Source organism: Conger conger, chromosome 10 (assembly GCF_963514075.1).
Source record: "Conger conger chromosome 10, fConCon1.1, whole genome shotgun sequence".
NCBI lineage: Eukaryota > Metazoa > Chordata > Actinopteri > Anguilliformes > Congridae > Conger > Conger conger.
In genome coordinates, this window is record NC_083769.1 from 34,114,754 (window position 1) to 34,138,569 (window position 23,816).

General features: G+C 49.7%; 1 protein-coding gene across 2 annotated transcripts in view; it reads right to left on the bottom strand.

Moving 5' to 3' along the window:
* Positions 1-23,816, bottom strand: part of rad54l2 (RAD54 like 2) — a 56,275-nt gene that overhangs the window by 24,370 nt on the left and 8,089 nt on the right. The window contains exon 2 of one of the 2 annotated variants that reach the window (XM_061257640.1): positions 20,567-20,758. In XM_061257640.1, the coding sequence (XP_061113624.1) occupies positions 20,567-20,702 (136 nt within the window). In that variant the 5' untranslated portion in view covers positions 20,703-20,758. Of the gene's footprint in view, positions 1-4,794; positions 5,038-20,566; positions 20,759-23,816 lie in introns of those variants that run through there. The other variant, XM_061257641.1, reaches the window with a different exon arrangement.

The window sequence follows — 23,816 nt, forward strand, 5'->3', positions numbered from 1 at the left end:
GATTCAACTATCTTTATTTGACAAAAAAAAATTATAATAAAACAGAAGTAACAGCCCACAACATGACGTGAAGCCCATTTGACTTTCAACGTGTTCAGCAAGAAATGACAGGAAATAGCCTGCCCAGAGGTAAAATGGTAAATGGTTGGCATTTATATAGCGCCTTTATCCAAAGCGCTGAGGTACCAGTCGTGACACAGTATATATAGGTTGAGCCAACTTCAAACAGGTCTTTCGGGTCGCTGATGAGACATTCTGAGCCACACATCCAGTAGTGACACACACCCCTTTCATAGCCTTCACAGTCAAAGAGATTCTCCCTCAATTCTTCAATACTGATGACCACATTAAACCTCTACTTTGGAAAGATTTGACACCAGTCAAACTAGTTTCATTCAACAATGCTATGTCCTTGGGTGCGAACATTTTTAAAGTCGTGAGACTACATCAAACCGACACACATCTAGTCAAAAGTTCAAAAGCTGCCAAAGTTCTGAAAAGGGGCAGGTGCAAAATAAAGCGCCTATTCCTTTACCGATGGCTCAAAGCCAAAGCTTTTAACGGCAGCTTCAGAAACGGCAAATCAAAATCACCATGAAGGCTTTTAAACATTATCTACCCACCCGACTGCCTGCCACCGCACCTCAGAGCTAACTGGCGTTACAGCACAAAAGAAAGCTATCCCTTTTTTAGCATGTGCATAAGTAGGTCCAGCATGGATCCAAAGATCACCCTCAGTAATTGGCTGCTATTTTACCGCGAAGAGAACTCGGGCCTCAGTTCTTTTCAAATAATTGCTAATTGCCCAAAGTTATGCAAGAATTGTTCAATACGCCCCTCTGCTCAAAAAGCAGGGCCACCATCCCGGGTCTCAGCAGTTAGGGAACAAATACACACTCGTTACGCAACTCATTCACAGCTAGACAGATAACGGCTAAGAAATTAAAATTAAATTACGACTTTGTTTTATATTCGTATTCAAGCACATCAAACAAAACATTGACTTTATCACTTGCACACTATTCAGCCGATTAGTTTTGGATTCCTCTGCTTAAATGTAGGATTTTTCACAGTAAGATGCAGACGTACTTGAGATTCAGTTGAAGAAACGGCAATCTGAATTTCCATTTCAAATGGCAGCGGAACTCTTTCAGATTCATGTGTTGAAATGGAAAAGAGGCAATATGGGCAAGCCAGAGAGCTGAAATTTAGTGATGTGGATAGTGCATTCAAGGCCACTGTATTCAGATTGTAGAGTGATGAAATATATAGAATAAAGCTCTCATTTGTAATGGCATGTACAGCTAAAAAAAGCAATCAAATAAAATACTGATGAGTATTCCTTGTATGAGTATTGAGACTTCCTTCAGAATATAAGCAAAACATATAAAACTGGGCCTCAATGGAGTTAATTAAATAAACAAGATAAATAAATATTAACAATCACAATAGTAGACATCTCTTGTCTCTGATTTGTTTCACTATTTTTGAAAACAAAACATGCATTTTTAAATAATGAAAACAGGAGCACCTGTTTAAATAATGAAAACAGGAGCACCTGTTTAAATAATGAAAACAGGCAAATAACCAGCTACCGTCTCCGGTGACTAACTAAACGTGTGAGTGAGTGTGTCTGTGCTTGTGCCCACGTGAGTGTGTCTGTGCGTGTGCCCGTGTGAGTGTGTCTGTGCCCGTGTGAGTGTGTCTGTCCTTGTGCCCGTGTGAGTGTGTCTGTGCTTGTGCCCGCGTGGGTGTGTCTGTCCTTGTGCCCGTGTGAGTGTGTCTGTCCTTGTGCCCGTGTGAGTGTGTCTGTCCTTGTGCCCGCGTGAGTGTGTCTGTCCTTGTGCCCGCGTGAGTGTGTCTGTGCTTGTGTGAGTGTGTCTGTGCTTGTGTGAGTGTGTCTGTGCCCGTGTGAGTGTGTGTGTCCTTGTGCCCGTGTGAGTGTGTCTGTGCCCGTGTGAGTGTGTCTGTGCCCATGTGAGTGTGTCTGTGCCCGTGTGAGTGTGTCTGTGCCCGTGTGAGTGTGTCTGTGCCCGTGTGAGTGTGTCTGTGCCCGTGTGAGTGTGTCTGTGCCCGTGTGAGTGTGTCTGTGCCCGTGTGAGTGTGTCTGTGCCCGTGTGAGTGTGTCTGTCCTTGTGCCCGCGTGAGTGTGTCTGTCCTTGTGCCCGCGTGAGTGTGTCTGTCCTTGTGCCCGTGTGAGTGTGTCTGTGCCCGTGTGAGTGTGTCTGTCCTTGTGCCCGCGTGAGTGTGTCTGTGCTTGTGCCCGTGTGAGTGTGTCTGTCCCCGTGTGAGTGTGTCTGTCCCCGTGTGAGTGTGTCTGTCCTTGTGCCCGCGTGAGTGTGTCTGTCCCCGTGTGAGTGTGTCTGTCCCCGTGTGAGTGTGTCTGTCCTTGTGCCCGCGTGAGTGTGTCTGTCCCCGTGTGAGTGTGTCTGTCCCCGTGTGAGTGTGTCTGTGCCCGTGTGAGTGTGTCTGTGCCCGTGTGAGTGTGTCTGTCCTTGTGCCCGTGTGAGTGTGTCTGTGCTTGTGCCCGTGTGAGTGAGTGTGACCCATTTTCACCTCCAGCAGTGACACCCGAGCAGAGCTGGTACAATAGACGGAGACGCTGCTGGCACTGCTGGATGGGGTTTACATAACAGCAGGCTCTGGGAGTTACACAACATGTGTTGGGCTGACTGCCGTGTCCAGTGCCCGGGCCCACAGCGCCTCTCAGACCCAGCACCCTGGCCTGGCCTGACACATACCCCCCTCCCAGCAGCAGGGCCCTGGCCTGACACATACCCCCCTCCCCAGCAGCAGGGCCCTGGCCTGACGCATACCCCCCTCCCCAGCAGCAGGGCCCTGGCCTGACACATACCCCCCTCCCCAGCAGCAGGGCCCTGGCCTGACGCATACCCCCCTCCCCAGCAGCAGGGCCCTGGCCTGACACATACCCCCCTCCCCAACAGCAGGGCCCTGGCCTGACGCATACCCCCCTCCCCAGCAGCAGGGCCCTGGCCTGGCCTGACACACACCCCCCTCCCCAGCTGCAGGGCCCTGGCCTGACGCATACCCCCCTCAGTGACAGAGGGGAGGAAAAGGCACTCTCAGATAAAGAGTATTGTTTTTCCCCCGACAGGCTTATGGCCCCTCAGGCCACCTGCCTTATCAGCACATGTCAGCAGCACTATGAAAAACTTCCCACACCACTTCCCCTGCCTCTTTAAAAGCTTTATAAAATGCAAATACTTCACCCCGCATAACTTTTAGATACCCCATGCGTGCACACACATGACACACACGAGGAGCGCCCCGACGGACATGCTGGAGGAGCGTTATGAAACACGCTCCCAGAAGGGGGAGCACAGGGAGCTCTTACTAGGCCAGTGTGTCACAGACAGGAGATTACAGCGGCATGGACATATTTGGTAACTGGTTCTATAACCAGTCTGGATCACGTTGTGTAACTCAGGTCACTGCTTCACATATTCAGAAGAAAAAGTCTTTTCAACTTCTGCAGTCGCTCTGCCTTTTCTCCAATTCAAAGCCTTTTTGTCGCGGGTACAATTATACAGCCGCACTCTTGCGGTGGCACTGCTCTTTCAGGTCTGTTGGGTTCAATAACTGTATATGAAATGTAGTTCATGCGTGCTGTTCATTCAGAAATCATGCAAAGACGGTCACCAAACACACACTTTTAGCAAACGGTTCATCGCCAAATACATTTCATAATTATGGGGCAATAATTTAATCCTTTAATATCCATCATCTCAAACCCACATCATAGAAATACAAACTGGTGAGAAGAAATCAGCGCTCTTAACAAACCGTCCAATATACTGACCTACTCTCACAATGGAGCACTTGCCGTCTCGGGAAAGCTTATAAAATGGATGCAAGCATGCATGGATTTGACTGATATTTCTCGACTTCCAAACTTGCCAATTCAAACAAGCGAAGGGCACTTTTATTTTCCTTTCTGTGTAAATAATGACTATTGGCACCATGATCTACATTCCTGCATGCAGCAGCTAAAAGAACCCCAAATTAAAATAACTAACCTTTACCTCACAGGTGTGAAAGTCCAACTCTGGTCAAAAACCTGGGAGCTAACCCTACTAACTACAAGCCACATAATCCCATAGCCATCACATATGCCCACCCATGTCCTCCATGACCAATCTAAAGTCCTGGGTCTAACTCAGCTGCAGACTGAACCCACAGCCATCTGGAGGTAACAGGAAGACCAGCTGTAAGACAACTATATCAGGCAACAATTTAATTTGCTGATAAACTTGTGACTGTGAAAAGAATACTTAAAATGTGTAACACACTGTTGTAGACAGACAATACAGCCATTCAATGTAAAATAATCCACAAAAACATGTTTTGGTTTGGGTAACCTGAAACTGAGCTTCTCACAGAAAATATTACACAAAACTACAACAGGAGAACCAGTAAGCAGCTATGTATGTACAGTAGTACAGTACTGTCAATTTGCTATGGCTGACCATAACCTAATCTAGAGAAATGTAATAAGAGTCACGCTAAAACCAAATGGATAAAGTGAGTTTATCAACACGATCTGCTTATTGATCTCAAAAATCAATAAGGACCAAAGGACCAAAAATCCTGCAGATGAGACACAGACCACCACAAGGTAAAGAAGTGCTTGAGAGTTACAAGACTGGACCGATGTTGTCCCGTGTTGTGGTTCTGTCAAATTGCCCATTCCCTCGTGGTCACTGTCGTTCTCTGGACATCCCCGTCCCTGTTACCCCGTCACCCTCGGGTGACCAGCTGCCCGGCGCTGCCTACCTGAGAAGGGCTCGGACTCGTCCAGCAGCAGCATGGCTCTGCTCCACCAGGACCGCTCTCTCTGTGGTGGGAGGCGACGTGCCTATAGCCGGCTCTCTGTGACAGGACCGCGGTGTCTCAACCACTCTTCGCTGGGTTTACTTTCTCTCGCTCTGCTCTGCTCTACCCTGCTGCCTGCTGGCTCTCTGACTGGCTAGCTGACGGTGTGTGGCGCTGAAGACGCGCTGAATCCCATTCACTGAATGTGCTCCAAGTGCTGATTAAATGAAGCCAGCAGGCAGAGACCAGGAACTAAACACAACTCCTTACATAACCATCCACGCTCTGACTGGGGCCCCACCAGGGAGGTTCCCGAACGGGCAGAGCTCCGGTCCCCTCAGCAGCGACAGCACTCTCCCTCTTTCATAACGGCCACGAAACAGAGCGCATCGACACCATAAAATCTCAGCAGGAGCAGTTTGAGTCTAATTGCGCAAGTGACATCCATAACAAGCATTTCAACCTCCTTTCAGCTTGAAATCTGCTGGAATCGACTGCTGTCAGGTGTCGGTGTACTGCACTGTGCCGTGTGATGGTTATACAACCGATTTTACATAAATAGCAGGAAAAACAAATCACCCAGTTAGAACCTTTACATGGATTTAAAGTACTACACTTCTGGAGTATCGGTTAAGAAGAAAGCTGCACTGAGTAAGAACATGAGTAAGACTTGCAAATAACAGAAGACAGGAGAATAATTAAGACTAGTTCGAGCTATAGCTGGCCAGAACATAAAAAGAATGTACAATGTGACATTCCCCCCTCCTGCCCCAGTTCAGAGCCCAATCACCACTGCAATGTCCCAGTGCTCAGTACAATTCATCATGTACTTACACATGGCCCTTATGATGAAGGATCTGTGCTGTCACACTAGTACTCGCTCATTTCTGTCACCTTGAAGAGCAGGTGCAGCTAACATAACTCCAGTACTGTGGGTGGGAGCCCCCGGCGATGGCGGCCAGTCTGAAAGATCAGTCCTGCATGTGCGCAGCAACCCCGAGGCACTGCGTGACAATTACAAAACAAAGAATTTCCAGAAGAGTGCCCCACGCTGCCGACCCTCGCCGCACCCCTGCCGGGGCCCCCTTTCTGGTAAAGCTCCCGCCCCCACTGGCGTCAGCGTCACACGCGCGCTCCCCCCTCGGAGTGTCACAGGCAGGCCGCGCCCCTTTCTGCGAGGCTGCCTTAGGTAACCGGGGGACACAGAGTTCACAGGCAGACTCAGGCCTGCTCCACGGCGCAGGAAACCCTTATTCAAAACACAAAGATTACAGAGATCACTTACACAAACAAAGACGGACTGCACTGTAAGCCATATCTCAGAAACGGTGTGAACAGGACAGGGGGGTAGGAAATGAGATGCTTGAGAGGGTGGGGGAGTGGGGGATGGGGGGGGGGGTTATTCACAAGTGAACAATGTGCAGGCTGCCCACAGGTTTATGCACGCTCGACTTTACACAGACACTCCGCTGCTAGACTAGGGGCAGGGCAGAGCAGGTCTGCTGACCTTCTGGACTTTCAGAGTTTAAACGGACATGCCTGAGATACTTGCTCACTTCGTTCAGAATGTGCTTACAGTGTAAATGAAATCAAACCAAAGGGTTTGTTTCTGCTTCAAATGGAAGGGAAATGCTATGGTGAGCAATATGGCAAAAATGAAATCCCATTCCAAAAGAAATTCTGGTTAAATTTTGCCAGCATGAAATGAGGCTTTACTTGGTTCATTGTTAGGCTTGTCAGGCAAACATTAAAAATGAATACCTTTTCATGCTCAAACAACCTTGTATAACAAAAATGTATTACTTAACTTTCAACTAATCAGCAAAACTGCTTCAGGCATCTTGCGTGTACCAATGGGATTTCCCGCTCTCCTTTACACGTTCCAGCATAATGCTGAAGGCAGTAATTGAATCCCTTGTGCGTACCTCATGCAAAAAATAATAAATAAATACGTTTCAGTGTTGTAGTGAGCAGTCGTTTATTTATTAGTATTTTTGTGATTCAACAGCTCTCGTATGTCTTTGAGCCGTCTCTTACTACTATTATATTACATTACAGCTGCATTACATGTTCGATTTTAATGGCAGTTTTAACCAAAGGCCCTCATTACCTTTCACGACAAGCGCACTAACACTGACACACGACTGCCTTCATTCAGGGCATTATATCATTAAGCCATTTCACCGGTGACTGATTTGGACAAACACCCAAATGAAGTGCAGCAGGTGAGCGTCAGGGCAGAGCACACGCTGTGCCCCTCTGAAGGCCTGGCACTCTCTGAGCGCCGGAGCAGAGCGTCCTGTCCCCGGCCAGACTGGCATCCACGCGGCCTGCCAGGTTTCCAGGACGGGTCCCGGCCCCTCCTCGGGTCACAGGCGGGCTGCGGAGTTCAGCTGGCCGAGGGCCTGTCCCGGTTATCCGTGCCCGGGGGGAGAGGGTCGTCGGACAGGGCTCTCCGCGGCGCGCTGGGCTCGGTGGCAGATGGCGCGCTGGCGGCTACGGCGGAAAGACACTAGGAGCAGGGAGGACGCAAAGATCCGATGGGAAAAAACGTGGCGAAAATGCAGCTGAAGCTCTGTCTCACACAACAGCCAGTGCAGCGCAATACCCGTATTCACCCAGGAAAAAACGGAATAAATGCATGCTTGAAGCCGGCGTGAACATTATGTTAATCTCTGCAAAGCCTGAAGAGGCACGTAAAAATGTATCCCAGTGTAAATACTCAGCTGGAGAGGAGCACACTCCAGTCAGCTGGTCCTTACACGGCTGACTGGGCAAGCAGGACTGTTAACTCCCGTATGTTAAAAGGAAAATCTTTCACAATAACTTGCGCATCCCCATTTTTCATGGTGATTATACGCTCATGCATTCCCTGTGAACCTGTGTGGAGCTGGGGTGCCTTTCCCCGGACAGCAGGTCACACACAGGTGTGAAATGCTCGTGCCCTGGGGTCTGTGTGTGAGCGGCAGAACCCTCGTTCACACCGAGTACTGTCACACACACACACACACGGAGCCCTGTGAGCACGTACACACACACACGTACACACACACACGCACACACGCACACACACACACACGGAGCCCTGTGAGCACGTACACACACACATACGGAGCTCTGTGAGCACGTACACACACACACCAATATGTTAATTCCAAGCTCTCACGTACCGTTTCCTTTTCCCACACAGATGTGGGCGGGCGTGTGCGCGCTGAACTAACTTTACCAGAACAGGCTGCTCTCTCCTCTCCCTCACCTCACCTCAACTCCACCCCTGACACCAGCCCCCCTCCTGCGGACAAATCTGCCAGAGAGAACGTGCGGAACAGAGCCTGCACTTTATGTAATCAGAGGAGGCAACAGACAAGACACAAGTTACATGGTCTGAATCCCAGTAAAGGAGAAGCACACCGTCAGGACCGTATAAACGACAGAAGAGCAGTACGTGATGAGACAGAAACAAACCGGTTTCATTTATCAGTCCAGCTTCCTATTACTGGCATGGCCTTAAACCAAATTAGATGAGGAAAGTGAAGGGCTCAATATTCCACCTGCTGCACTCTAACAAAAGGAAAAAAAGAGGAAATTACATTACTTTCGCCAATGACATTTAAAAATGCGTTCACCAAAAACTTCACCAAAGTACGACTAAAGACTGAAACTAATATACAGAAAACCTAATCTCATATTTTATGAATTTGGAAATATGCGTTTGGATGAAAAAGATGAGCGATTCCAAATGCCACTTCGGGGCAAGCGCAGGTGGAGATAATGAGAGCTTTGAGCAGAGACGCCGAGGTGTTGTGTGTCTGAACACTCGAGTTTCCAATCAGCCGACATGATGACACTTGAACACGGACTCCAGTCCATCGGCAGCAGCACGTAACCGAACACCAGCGCCAAACGCGAGTCAGGTTCAGCGACTGCAGCGATGCTACGTCAACAAACCAGCACTTTTAACCGCTTTTGTCCTTTTCTACACCAGCGCAACACGTGTGTGAGTCTCCTGTGATCACAGCCCTCCCAGCAATGCTACGCCAACAAACCAGCGCTTGTTCATTTTCCGCTTGTATCTTTTGATACACCAGACAACACTGCCCGGCCAAACATTTCCAAAATGCTACCGGCGGTTTCTTTGACAGTGTACCCACGGTCTGGTTCAAATCCAAACAACATCAATGCCTGTGAATTAGTGCCTTTAACTGAAGAAAGAGTGTGGCAGATTGGACTGTGAAGGGTGATGTCACCCTACCGCACTCAAGACCGTTTCTGTCCCTGCAGTGTAGTTGCATAAGGGTTCGGCCTGCTAATGCTACGCTGGTAGCATGTTCAGCGAAAACGCATTCTTTCAGTGATCCACCTGCCGCAGATCAGCCTCCGGCCGTTTAAATGAGGACGAATTCCACAGTGAAAGGAAAAGGAGGGCTGTGACAGGAGGATATACTCCGGTTTAATGAATAAATGAGGTATGTGAAATCCGACAGGGTGATATCTGCGGGAAAAGTGCAGGTATTGTATATGAATAGAGGGTTCCATCATTCAAATGTGAGCTTTGCTCTACAGCTGCTGAAAACGGCTTTCATTTGGTAAAAAAATTTATAATAATAATTACGAACATGTTGATGAGCCCAGTTTTTTCAAGTTCATGAAACAATTTACAACAACTTTTAAAAAGACTTCATCTTCTTGTATTACTTTAGTTAACCAAGCGGCAGAGGACCGAGACGAGACGCACACCTGGCAGAACAGAAACCGGGCCCTGGGCCAGGATGAGTGGGAACAACAATCACAGAGGAGGAGGGATAAGAGCGGGAAATGGAAAAAAGAGAAATAACACGCTGGTCTAAGAAAAGCTCAGGCGGTGGTTGTTATGGCGACGGTACGACAAAGGAAGAGCGTGTGGCACAGGTGACACTACGCCTTTCAGCTGGCCCGTTACGCAAGGTAACGAGCGTCCCGCTGGGCTCCGACAGGAGAGACCCGGACCGGAACATGAAGACCCGGACCTGCATGGGCCTTTTAACTCCCCACACAGCCTCAACCCAACTCCCCACACACCCCCAACCCAACTCCCCACACACCCTCAACACACACCGCCAACCCAACTCCCCACACACCCCCAGCCCAACTCCCCACACACCCCCAGCCCAACTCCCCACACACCCTCAACCCAACTCCCCACACACCCTCAACCCAACTCCCCACACACCCCCAACCCAACTCCCCACACACCCTCAACACACACCCCCAACCCAACTCCCCACACACCCCCAACCCAACTCCCCACACACCCCCAGCCCAACTCCCCACACACCCCCAGCCCAACTCCCCACACACCCTCAACCCAACTCCCCACACACCCTCAACCCAACTCCCCACACACCCTCAACCCAACTCCCCACACACCCCCAACCCAACTCCCCACACACCCTCAACACACACCCCCAACCCAACTCCCCACACACCCCCAACCCAACTCCCCACACACCCCCAACCCAACTCCCCACACACCCCCAGCCCAACTCCCCACACACCCTCAACACACACCCCCAACCCAACTCCCCACACATCCCCAACACAACTCCCCACACACCCCCAACACAACTCCCCACACACCCTCAACACACACCCCCAACCCAACTCCCCACACACCCCCAACCCAACTCCCCACACACCCTCAACACACACCCCCAACCCAACTCCCCACACACCCTCAACACACACCCCCAACCCATTTAAAGTGAGACAATTCATCTGAACACAAATTACAGGGGATCTCAGACACATAACGAATGAAAATCCAATGACACGCAATTCAGCAACTGAATGACCGATGATACAAACGGCTCAATCAAGCGCCATCAAAACTCATTTTGACACATACAATCACCCAAAATGTATTTGTTGCAAAAAAATGTATCAATAATTGTGGACAATAGAACTGCATGAAATGTAGCCGATTTGACTGGTCCCGGCTCACACAAACCACTGACGCCGTGCGCTGTCTGTGCAGTTCATGAGTGAGAGCAGGTGGACAGCGAAGCATGCTGAATAAATGACTTATTAAAAAATATTTCACTTCATATTTCTTTTACTACTTTTTCCATTTTGTGTTCCATCTTGTTTCACACATTAATGCTTTTCTCACTCTGCCTGCAATACGTCTTGACACATTTTCCCCTTAGGCTATATAACTAAAACCACTACAATTTACAAATACAAATCAATTCAGTTGTGTCCTTTATGTAAAAAAAAGAAAAGAAAAAAAAGCTGTTTTGCAACATTCGGTTTCATAATATTAATGAAATTAGGTTGCTATGGGAGCAGAACTCAATGCCGACACTGGACAGCAAACTTGGCTGTTCTGGGTACAGTAGTAAAACACGATGGCAACAGTCCCTTGAGCAAAGTGCTGCAGCCGTACTGCAGCAGTACAAAGGATAACCATGTAAAACTTGTACAAGTCACTCCCAATATGAAATATAAATGGCAGTTATGTAACATAAAGGTCAACTGGGAATGAGACCTCCATTAAACCAAATGAAGGTCAAATTAATGTGCTTTTTCCTTGGACAAAGGAAGACACGTTGTACTCCACGCAGTTGTACATAATTGCCGTTTTTCTCAAAGAAGTAAAACCCATCAAAATTGAATAAGACGTATACAATAATGTGTGCATGGGTAATAACCTTTCAAACACTTTCAGGCATAATAGCTTTTGCATTTAGGTGTGAAAACAAAGTGTGAACTGGCGCATCATGCAATTGGACTAAGGGAGGAAAAAGTTGCTCAAAATAGCCTCAAATAAATATTTGGTTTATTGTTGACAATAAATTACAGTTGAAACCCTGCAGAGGGGTGTGGATTTCACTGAAGGGCCAACACAGACGTACGTATATCTCGCAGAGTAATGGATGAGAGGAGAAGCCGCCAGCAGACACAGCTAATGGCGTATAATAGTATAGCCATTGTTCAGGAACACTCAGCAGCATTTTAAATGAACACATTATTGGAGGAGACAGTGTTAACTGATAGTACAGCCATTGTTCAGTCAAATGCCCGCATATGTTACCAAGCATACACTCAGTAAAATGGGCAGAACCTGGCCACTGACTATGGCCCAGTAACAACCAACCATCAGTAATAACAGGCAGGTAGTACCAGTCACGGCTGACGCGTGGTTCCTCACACAGCCTGCGGAACACTTCTCCATGAGGAAGTGGGAGAAAGGAAGAGGAACAGAGAACCCGCCAGTCTTCTGGAGGTTGTTCTGCGCTTGCAGCTGCAGAAGGTGGCAGGGTCTTCAGGTGGCTCCAGGGACGTCGCAGAGACGGGCGTTAGGCGGAGCGGTTCTGAAAGCTGGGCCGGGGGTCCGTGGCAGCTCCGGCCCGGTGCCGCGTCCGCCCACAACCGGCAGCGGGTCGCCATGACAGCACACGCTTCAGCCCAATCAAAACGGGGCTTCATTAATACAGAAGGAGCTCTCCCCCCTCCTCCACGCCTGTGTGCAGTGAGAAGTATGAAAGCAATCAGCCTGCTTCAATGCGCCACAGCAATCCACCATTCATCACGACTACAGCGCACAGCCTCAGTACCCTGTAATTCCTTACTTACCAATACCGCAGCGATTGAGTCCCACTAACCTTAATTTACAGCATACACTAGCAAGGCGATGCATCACAGTAACCGCAAATCACCGTTTATCATTACCCCGGCAAGTGCTACCCTGTCACCACAACTCAATGAAGCAATCTGACGCAGGCCTGCTTAATACAGCCAGCACTCTCTCGCAAAGGCACTTCCACAGAGCAGCCCGCAAGCGCATTACACAGAAACAGAGGGACGTCATCAGATAAATCACGCCAGGTGAGAAGGAAAAAGATGAGCGATTCACCTTGACTTGTGCCCAGCGGGCGTAATTCACTATGCGGCATAACCAGAGCCCAAATGACAGTCGCCATAAATCACGGCTCGCAGTTACCGCGAGCGTGCCCCAGTTCTCATTATTAATGCGAGCCTTGGTCTCAGTGATCTGATCAAAGAGCCGGTCGCGCAGAGAGAGGAACAGAGGAATATGTGAGAAATCCGGCGCTCTTCATTATTAAAGAAGCGGGCGGCGAGGGTTGCGTTGCCGTGGCAGTATGACCAGAGGGCCTCAGCGGGAGGTGCGCGGGCCTAATTAGCGGCCTTGATAAGGGGTCGGGTTTCTGACGGCACGGCCGTCTCCGTTTTTCACAAACCGCTCCCGATCTGACATCGGCCCGGCTCTGCCGCAGAGGAGCCTGAATGATTCACAGCTGCAGCCGTGGGCATCCACCGCACCCCATTAAGGACACCAACACTACTGAACCCTTGTTTCTTCTGTTCCCATGCTCACGTCAGGGGCATACACTCACTGAGCACTTCATTAGGAACACCTGTACACCTACTTATTCACCTATTTGTGTGGCGGGAGTGGAATGCAGACATGGCTCAGAAGCTTCAGGTAATGTCCGCTTCAACCATCAGCAAGAAGAAAAATTTTGATCTCAGTGATTTGGACCGTGGCATGATAGGCTGGTTTGAGTACTTGCGTAACTGCTGACCTCCTGGGATTTTCATGCACAACAGTCTCTTAGAGTTTACTCACAATGGTGTGAAAAAGAAAAAGCATCCAGTGAGCAGAAGTTCTGCAGATGGAAATGCCTTGTTAATGAGAGATGTCAGGGAAGAAGGGCCAGACTGGTCGAACAGGAAGGTGACAGTAACGCAAATAACCACACATTACAACAGTGGTATGAAGAAGAGCATCTCGGAACACACAACACGTCAAACTCTTAAGTGAATAGGCCAAACAGCAGCAGAAGACTTAAGTCTAAAAATAAATCTAATAAATACCTAATAAAGTGCTCACTGAGTGTATATCAACATTTAATACTATTTAAATGAGGTAAGTGCCAAATATGAAAATGGTGGAACTAGCCATCAGCTATGCACAGCTGCACAGCCTCAGACCCACCCCTTTCAGTGCCTGTTCCAATCAGAACACAGAACAGTAAGCCCAGGAAATCAAATCAACCAATAAGGAATGACTACCAAGATGATCCAACATCAAGTGTGCAGGTAATTTTCTTCCAGCACTGATTAAGGAGAAAGAGGATTCTTGACAAAACTCCCTGCTTGGCTCACATGTGCGAGAGATCTTCAACCATCTCCCAACTACACTGCGTGCACATTCTCACTTTTAACCAAGTTCTGTAAAGCATGATGAGAACTTTCTCCAACAAGTGAGGGAAGAGTTAAACCCTGGGAGGCGTGGGAGTACGAGAGCGTTCATCAGCACAGATTCTTAATGACAAATTAGCCACAGTACACAACCACTCACGTACATTCACACTTCTGTCCCTCAACTCCACGGCAGTCAAATATCACTCCAGCATACGGCAGCACAAGTTTAGTCATTAGTGCGACGTGACATCTGCCAAAATGTTAAGAGGCAACGTTGAGTTCATTCAGACTGACGGAAAGCAGACGCTGGGGTGAAGCAGAGGCCCCGCGTGAATCTGTACGCATGCAGACGGATGAACGGCAGGGCGCAGGGGAGAGGGTAAGCCCCCGGTAACCAGCGTGCAACACCAGCTGATGAACCTCTGACCCGCGTGTAACAGATCCCTGGGAGACCCGCATCGCCCTACTCACCGCTCACTCAGAACTACTGACCTTAATCCTGTGTGCCAGTTATTGGATTAAACCGGGGGCCGGGGAGGGCGGTTAGCCCCGGGGAGAGAGGAGCGCCGTCACGAATTTGCCGGCGCGCGATTGACAGGCCGCAAACGCACGCGGGACTGTGCCTACGATGATGACAGCGCGTGTTTACAGTGTCTGTGTTTGAGAATGTGGTTCAACTTCTCAAGATTGAAACGCACACACGATTTGCAGACAAAAGCGCACATGCGCCCCAACGTAGTCGCCCAATTCAAACACTATTCACAGTCAAACTATTGTGTTTTAAACGAGATGATAATGCATTGTACTGTGAGTAAATGCGTGTGCTGAAGAATGTGTGTGTGCGTGAGAAACAAGACACAGTAGACAGTGAAAGACTTCGCTTATGAACAAATAACTACCAGTGATATGGTATATTTGCACGCATATGAATTCAAATGGATATGCAATATGGATATCTTTGTATGTGACTGTCTGTGAGATTAGCCCAATCAGATCAGTGAGATTTGGATGACAGCCCATTATGACTGAACTGGCACAGTGGACAGACCTGGCACAGACACGGGCCCACTCCTCCTGCCCACTGAAAAAGACGTGCACAGACACAGCCCCACTGAAAAACAGGTGCACAGACACAGCCCCACTCCTCCTGCCCACTGAAAAAGACGTGCACAGACACAGCCCCACTGAAAAACAAATGCAGACACAGCCCCACTGAAAAAGACGTGCACAGACACAGCCCCACTGAAAAAGACGTGCACAGACACAGCCCCACTGAAAAACAGGTGCACAGACACAGCCCCACTCCTCCTGCCCACTGAAAAAGACGTGCACAGACACAGCCCCACTGAAAAACAGGAGCAGAGACACAGCCCCACTCCTCCTGCCCACTGAAACAGGTGCCCGGGCTCAGAAAACCACCCCTTGGAACAAGGCATCATCCCACGGAGTCACGACCAAACGGCGCTTAGTCACGAACCAAAGCGCTCACAGACACCTAAAAAAGTAGGCACAGACTCCTGCTGTGACCCCAACAACGTGCAAAACGACAGCCTAGCAGCTCTTAAAAACAACTCGGCTTCATATCTCAAATGTTTATCTGCTCTCTGGTTTTGTTGTGGCCAGCTGTAGCTGCTGTCGATAACTGGAACAGCTGCTGCGGTCAATGCGAATGGAAATCTTGAGAACTTCCTCATCTCCAGACCCTTACATCTGGGCTGCGCCCAGCACAGCTGCAACTCCTCACTGTTATAACATTTTACCAGCACAATTTCACTCCTGCTAATTAATGTGAATATCTACGGAAAGGCCGTTCTTGGAAACTTTGTACTTATTTTTTAGTTATAACTCATTTATCTCCCAATTTGGAATGAGAATTGTATTGGTGACTGCATCGGGGTGTGTGCGCCAGCATTAGGCAGCTGCTGTTTCCCAGCTCAATGATAACTCTATTCATCAAGACTATAGGAAAAGCATTAGAGTGATGATTTATTTGATGAAAACAGAAACCACAATGTGAAAAAGATGCCCACAAGAGGCACATCCTGGCTCATCATTGGGCCTAGTCTCATGTAGGGTATTTGCTTCCATTAAAGGATAATGACCAGCCTTAAGGACAGTCACTGAGCAGATACAGTGAAGCGCAGTGATGGTCACTTGGACGCAGTGAGTCACGGCGCACAGGGGCTGGTGGACCCCTGAGCGGAGGAGGAGCAGCCCTGGACTCCACAGAGCGGGCGGAGGGAGGGGAGAGCGGGGGGGGGGGGGGGGGGAGAAGGAGGGGGCAGCGAGCCCTGCTTTCATAACCGCCTTACGTAACGGCAGCCCCGGCGGAACGCGCAAGAGGCTAACGCGCGCGCTATTGTCACCGCAGCCTGACGACCGCGGCACCCCCGACCGGATGAGTGCGAACAGCGGGGAGCGCTGCCGAGCGTCACAGGCGGGAAGGGAACGTCAGCCCCCCATCCCCCCCCTCCCATTCTCTCCTCGTCCCCTCTCCCGGGAGCACAGCGCGTACGAGGGGGAAAGGGATTAATTATAGCCCTCTGCTGCATCTCTTACACAACCACAGAACAAGAACATCCGGGCACCGGGAGGAACCGAGCGTCACGCGCAGAAAAGAGGGGGAGAGGGCAGCTCTGCAGAGGGGTTCAGAAAAGAGGGGGAAGAGGAGGAGAGAGCTGCAGAGGGGTTCAGAAAGAGGGGGAGAGAGCAGCACTGCAGAGGGGTTCAGAAAAGAGGGGGAAGAGGAGGAGAGAGCTGCAGAGGGGTTCAGAAAAGAGGGGGAAGAGGAGGAGAGAGCTGCAGAGGGGTTCAGAAAAGAGGGGGAAGAGGAGGAGAGAGCTGCAGAGGGGTTCAGCAAAGAGGGGGAAGAGGAGGAGAGAGCTGCAGAGGGGTTCAGCAAAGAGGGGGAAGAGGGAGAGTGCAGCGCTGCAGAGGGGTTCAGGAAAGGTGACATCACTTCACAAAGGAAGCAGAGCTGGTTAGCTGCATGCTAAATCTGTCAACGCTAGGCGCCTCGTGCGAGGAAAGGTCCGGAAGTCTTGATGATCCGCGTACAATCAGTTCTGCTTCTACATTTTATTCTGGGGGAGGGTGGCTTCCGCCCACTGAGGGACAGAGGGGCACTGGGTCAGGGATCATGCCAGAACGCTGGCCAGTGACGCAAGCCAGTGACGCAAGCCAGTGATGCCGCACTGCCACTGTATTACAGCCTGTGAGGGAAGTGAACCAACAACTGCAGTAAACACCACTGTACAGCTGATATCTTTCCTGGGGAAAAAGAAACTTAGTTTCACTTCTATCAATATGCAATGACAGAATTCAGATGAGCAATTAAACGATAGGGGCCTGTATGCTCTAAGCTCAAAGACAAATTAAAAGAATCCCATTCATAGAAAACAAAGACGGCCAAGAGGTTCAGTGTGCAAGGCTCTCCCTGAAGGACCGACACACTCAATCATGGAGCTGAACAGAAGACACTGAGATTGTTAAGCATTCTGCATTCCTCAAGCAGAAGCACTTTTCTCCCCCTGGTCTTCTAAGGTCCTGGAGGACTGGGGGGGGGGGGGGGGGGGGGGGGGGGGGGGGAAGTGCTTGTTTCCTGCTCTCCGTCACTAACCCTGTAAAGCCCAGTCCCGCCGGTCTTCCGGGGCAGGGACGCAGCCCGCGGTGCCACCGGCACCTGGGAGAGGCGTACGAGGTCTTCCCCGACCGACGGGGCTCGCTGCAGAACACAGGCTCCCAGACGCGGCAGGCTGCCAGAGGCCCCGGAGGCGTCTCCACGCGAGGCACGGAGCGCTCTAATCGCAGCCCCCCGTGCGGTTTCTCACCCACGCAGGCAGCAGGCATGAAAGGTCCCCGGCAGACTCTTAAAACAATCCTACAAGACACCACAATTACAGGCTGTGGGATTTGGGCAGTTTTAAAAAAAACCATCAATGCATCGTAGTTCTAAGAGCAGAGAGGGAAAATGCAATGCTACGCCACACGTCAATACGGTTCGACTTTAACAAAACAGGGCTCTCGATCGAGGTAATGAGATCACCCTGCCAGACTTTACTGAGCTCAGACACACTGAATTAAGCAGTGCTATGGTGATATGATCTGGAGCAAGCCTCTGCCTTTTCAACGCCATTCGTGCTTGAACCCAGCTCGTGACCCGACTTTAACGAAGACGGACGCGACTTCATCGAGAGTGAAGACTAACTCATAAGGGACTGCAAGAGAATCACACCTAGAACCTTCTGCAGAGAACAGGACCAGACACACAGGGGAAAAAGCAGGGTAAGTATCAATGACAAATGAAAGGAAATCACTTGTCTGTAGCGTACAAATAGGAGGCAGTTGGGAGTACACTCATGTTCAGCATCCAGTGTTCCCAGAGCATACAGCAGGGAACTCTCTGTTCAGTTTGTATTTCAGAAGCTGTTCCCTCCCCTCACAACGCTCTCCGTGTGCCAGAGCTTCAGCTGAGCTGCAGCGTCAAACACAAACAACGCTACGCTACACTACAGACAGTTCTGGATCAACAGAGCCCAGAAAAAAATGTAAAATAAATAAGAGGTGTCAGTCCCCAAGCACTGTCCCTGGGTCAGTTACAACCTTTCAGAATAAATGGCTGGGGATAGGCGGACGTAAGGGTGAGCTGACCCTGGACTGGGGACTGCGGCCCACCGAAAAGGGTCGTGAGAGAGCCCGAATACAGACAGACACGGAACACTGCCGGAACATTCCAGGGGACCCATACGGAGAGGTCAGCCCTGCAGACAGGGTGGCTGCATGCTGCACTCACTCGGCTGGTACAAGCTGTGCTTTTTACAGTTTGGGAGAACACGGTGAAACATGAAATTATGAGACACACAAATGGGTATGAAATATGAACAGTACACAGAAAAACAGGCGTGACTCGGGGGGTATTTACTATATTTGACCACGAGAACAAAATAAAAATTCTAGTTCAATCCGTGTTTGCAGCAACACAATTACCGGAAGTTAGCATTCCATTTTTACCATGGCTTAACGTTAAATAAACTCCAGTCTGCCCGATTCGAGGAAAACAAGGATACCGAGTAGTGTAATGAAAGTGAAATCATGAACGTGGCTTCCCTGACAGCAGGAGGAGGAGCAGCGCCACCACTATGTGACTAACTCAGCCATCCACGCCATTAACATCCCTACCCAGCGCAGTTCACATCACCTGCATCCTCACAGGCAGGTAAAACCTGAAAAGACCTCAACAGATCTGAGAATTTTCAACAGGAGACATTGCAAACAACAAAACAAGTAGTAGTCACATCAAAGAGTTTTGTTACGATTATTTGTGAAAATAGATGTTTCCAGGAATTCCCCTGGTTATGTAAAATATCTTTCGTGCCGTTTTTGTCTACAGATACACAGCCTGTTTATTAATGAACTCTTTCTCTTTTTGCTTTCTCTTGTGCGGGGTCAGCTGCATCATTCTTTACTGAATGGCTTTGAAAAGATCAAAGCAGCAGTTCTCAAAAGATCAAAGTCAGATTGGCTCATTTCACCTTTTCCTTCCCTGCTGAGCTTTCTCTCACAAAAAGACAACAAAATAAAACGCAGCGCAGTTTATTTAGGAAGGCCTATGCCAAAGTGTGAGACAAAACATCCTGATTATTCATTCTCAAACATCACAAAAGGCACAGCTTCTCAGCAGTCTACAGTTGGCCCAGTCAGACAGTAATATGGGTACACAAGCCCACATAGACTAACCCAGGGCAGAGCGGAGGAGATGGGAACATGATGAAAACTCTGACTGCCACGACACACAGCTGAACCTGTACTATGCAAAGCATTAGCGTGACTCACCACCACAGCCAGTTTACTGTGCGTTTGCTTGAATTTCTGATACACTTGTGGAAGAAATATTGGTCTCTGATGGCCATACACCCCCTAGGTCTTAGCACAATTGCAATACAGTTGGTATACACTAATGGTAGAATAATGCCTGGGAGTAAGAGACTAAGAATTACTCAAGTCAACAGATATGCTAATTCGATCACCACAGGATGGCTAAAACACTATGGCAGGGATCATCAAATCACAGTCCTCCAGGTCCTAGAACTGCTGGTTTTCCACCCTCCCTTAACTTGGGAGTCAGGCTTGAAGACAGTCGGGCCAATAAAATGCACTAATTGTCCAGCTAATTCAACTGGGAGGAAAGAAAACCAGGGCCAGATTTGGATTTGATGTCCAGATTGATGATGGCAGCACTACAGCCTAATTGATAGGTGTCACAGATTCAGTACATCCTTTCTATTCTTGTGTAAGGCATCATCCCTGATCAAGGTATTGAAATGTATAAAAAGGAGTCACTGCAGAGGTTCCTAAGTTTGACTTGGAATCCTGAATCCTGAGTGTCATCCGTGAGCTTTGTCACTGCCGATGCAGAAATAAACCTTTTATACTTTTACCAGGTTTGAGAGACACTCACACCCGTGTCCCTGCCTTTCCACAGTGAAGCACTCTGTGCCTCTGTACAGCCAGCCACCGGCCCACTCACCAGGGGCTTCGTCCTCGTCATCTCCATCGTTCTCGTCATCCTCCATCTCCTCCTCCTCCTCCTCCTCCTCCTCTTCCAGATCCTCTTCCTCCAGGTCGAGCTCCATATCGCTCCCTGAGTTTGCCTCTTCAGACATGGCACCCCACAGTTCTCTGGGAGCATTACCTACACATCCTCAGGGCTTCTGGTCTCCTGCAGGAACACGCACAGCAAGCATTACCAACTGTGTCGAGTACACACACAGACACACACACTAAATTCACAGAACTTCCATGAGTTGATAAGGAGCAGTGGTGAGAACCTGAGAGAATCGGAAATAAAAACACAACGCAGAGTACTGACACTGCTCTTCCGGGACCACACACACTGGAACGGCATAAACGCAGATGAGCGATACTGCTCTTTCCAGTGCTCTTGTCATCAGTAGCAAGTTAGGATTAACGCTTCATCTGACCACTTAAGAGAGGTAAAGTACTGGTGAGTGCTTATTAAAGAATAATGAATGAAATAATTACCACATGAAAGAAATGAAGACACTGTAAACTGAAAGCTCTCACAGCAACAACATCACCAGGTGTTAGGCTTTGTCAATTCCTTACCCACCACTTGCCCCGATTACATGAACCAGTCAGTTATGCAACCGTGTGTGTGCACGGCACGAAAGCAAATGTCCACGTTTAGCTTACATATACAGTACATTTCACAACTTTGCATAGACAAACCAGACGCGAACATCGGAAACATTTGCGTTACAAATGCATCAAAGACAGACAAATGAACAAACGGACATACAGTAGGCTCCAAGAAGGCTAAAAGCTCATGAACACCGTAGCTAATGAACGAATACAGGCTAATATCATGAGAGGACGGGAGCAGGGACGAGGGAAAGAGAGAGGGAGGGAGGGAGAAACCGAGGCCACAGGCAGGAGGAGGCCGCATCGTAAGAGCCGCAGACGAGCGAACAGATGAAAGGGGGAGAAAAGAAAGAGGTGAGGTGGAGAGGAACAGATGTACAGAGGAGGAGTGAAGACTGCCCGGAGCCTGCGCGTTACCCGCTACACACAGTAAAAACTGTCCGTCATCCCGGCCACTACAAATCAGGAGCGGAGCTCCCAGACGCTACGGCAGAATGCACCCCGCTGGTAAATCAGGAGCGCGGGGCCGTCGCACGGCGCCGTGGAGACGATTCGGGCCCCCTACAGACAGCCCCGCGCGTGCAGAAACACCCGCGCCACAAAGAATCGGGGGGTCAATGCCGGTTACGTAAGCGCATTACACCGTGTTCCATGACAGAGGTTCCTCTGTCAGCACCGTGACGACCCGCCACTGTGAACCCGCCCGGTTTCTGCCACTTACAAGCATTTTACTGAGGTTTTCAGACAAGGAAGCAGTGTGTAAACAAGTTATGGTGCGTGACCCAATGGATTCCACACCACTTATGTAGTGGAAGTGACACACTGTGACCCCTTGGCACAGGAAGTTCTCCATGCTGAACAGATGCAGATACAATTCCGGTATATATTTACATATGGAAAAAGGAAATGAACAGCCTTAAATATTCAGCAATATTTCAGCATCTGTTTAATCTGTACAGTCACTAACACACTAACTGATTTTGTCAGGTCTAATTTAGACATTTGAAAGTTTGAAAGGAAGTATATGACTGACTGACATTGAGTCTACAGCATATGGTCATATTCAGCATCTCTTTCCCCTTTGGGGATTTCTGGTTATGTAATGATGGGTCACAGGCGTAATGACCCATCCAGAGGAGATGCTATACCTCTCTCCTCTGCACCTCCCTCCTCCTCTCTCCACTGTGCCTCCCTGCTCTCTCCTCTCTTCCCTGCACCTCCCCCCATCTCTCCACTGCTCCCCCTCCTCTCTCTCACACACACCTCTCTCCTCCTCTCTCCCCTGCACCCCTCCGCCTCCTTGTCTCTCCCTTGCACCCCCCTCGTCTCTCCCCTGCATCTCCCCCCTCCTCTCCTCTCTCCCCAGCACCTCTCTCCACCTCTCTCCCTTGCACCCCTCCGCCTCCTCGACTCTCCCTTGCACCCCCCCCCCCTCTCTCCCCAGCACCTCTCTCCTCCCCTCTCCCCTGCACCCCTCTCTTTATCCTCAGGCCCTGCCAGCCTCCAGCCTCCAGCCTCCGTTTACATAACAGCAGGTGCAGTGAAGAGGCTCCACCCCTTCCCAGCTCCAGCCCCACACAAGCGGCAAACATGACCCACACATCCTCCAGCAGCCACAGAGATACACACACAGCTAGTGCACACACACACACGCATGCACAGTATGCTATATCATGTAAATGCCTTCGATTCCATTGGCATGATGCTCCAGCTATCCGATTCGACACATAAATACACTGACTCAGACATCTTTAATTCCACACTCAAAACGCCCACCTAGCCATGGTGGGGGCATTTGTGGGCAGGGGGAGGGGTGGTGGTGGTCTGCCCACTCCCCCTGCCTCCTTCCCAATCCAATTCTACTCCCAAACACTTACACGCCATTCTGCTAGTCAAAACACACACTTGAAACACATATTGATCACGCACTACACTCAAACATACGCACAGTCATACATACAGATATGAATCCCAACTATTTGGAAGGAGTATTACATAATTCAATTTCCACCCCCCCCACCACACACACACACACACCGCAACACCATAACACACTCCTCTCCTTCTTTCTGCCTCTCTCTCATGTTTTTTGCACTGCCAAGTGAATTCCATTCCAGCGCTCCCCCTCCCAACCGCCCACCGCCCCCCGGCTCCGACCCCATCTCCGTCAGCCGGGCTGTGAGTCATCGGAAAGCCCCCGGTTGTTTTGGTGGTGAACACGGCTTCGTTCCCCTCCCGCGAGCGCTGCTCGGCTCTGCTGACGTGAGCCTCATGCTCAATAACAGGCGTCTCTGGGAATCAGCGGAGCGGAGGGGGGGGCTGCACTATGGGGGGCATCGTGCCTGCTCATTTTCCTCTGCATAAAGCCGGGGGGGGGGGCGAGTCGTGCGTTTCATTCCACTCACAGATACACTGGGGCTGCATTTGTGACACTCTTGCCTTAGCAGCGGCTACTGAAGCCTACTGTAGCCTATGAAAGCATTGCTGCATTATGTTCTTGCAAAAGAGCATGGAAAGAACACAAGGTTTCTGCACTGTATATTAAAGAGGCTACACCAGATGGCCCTCCGCTGTATGCTGGATAGTACTCCGTTTCATAGGAACTGGCTGAGGTT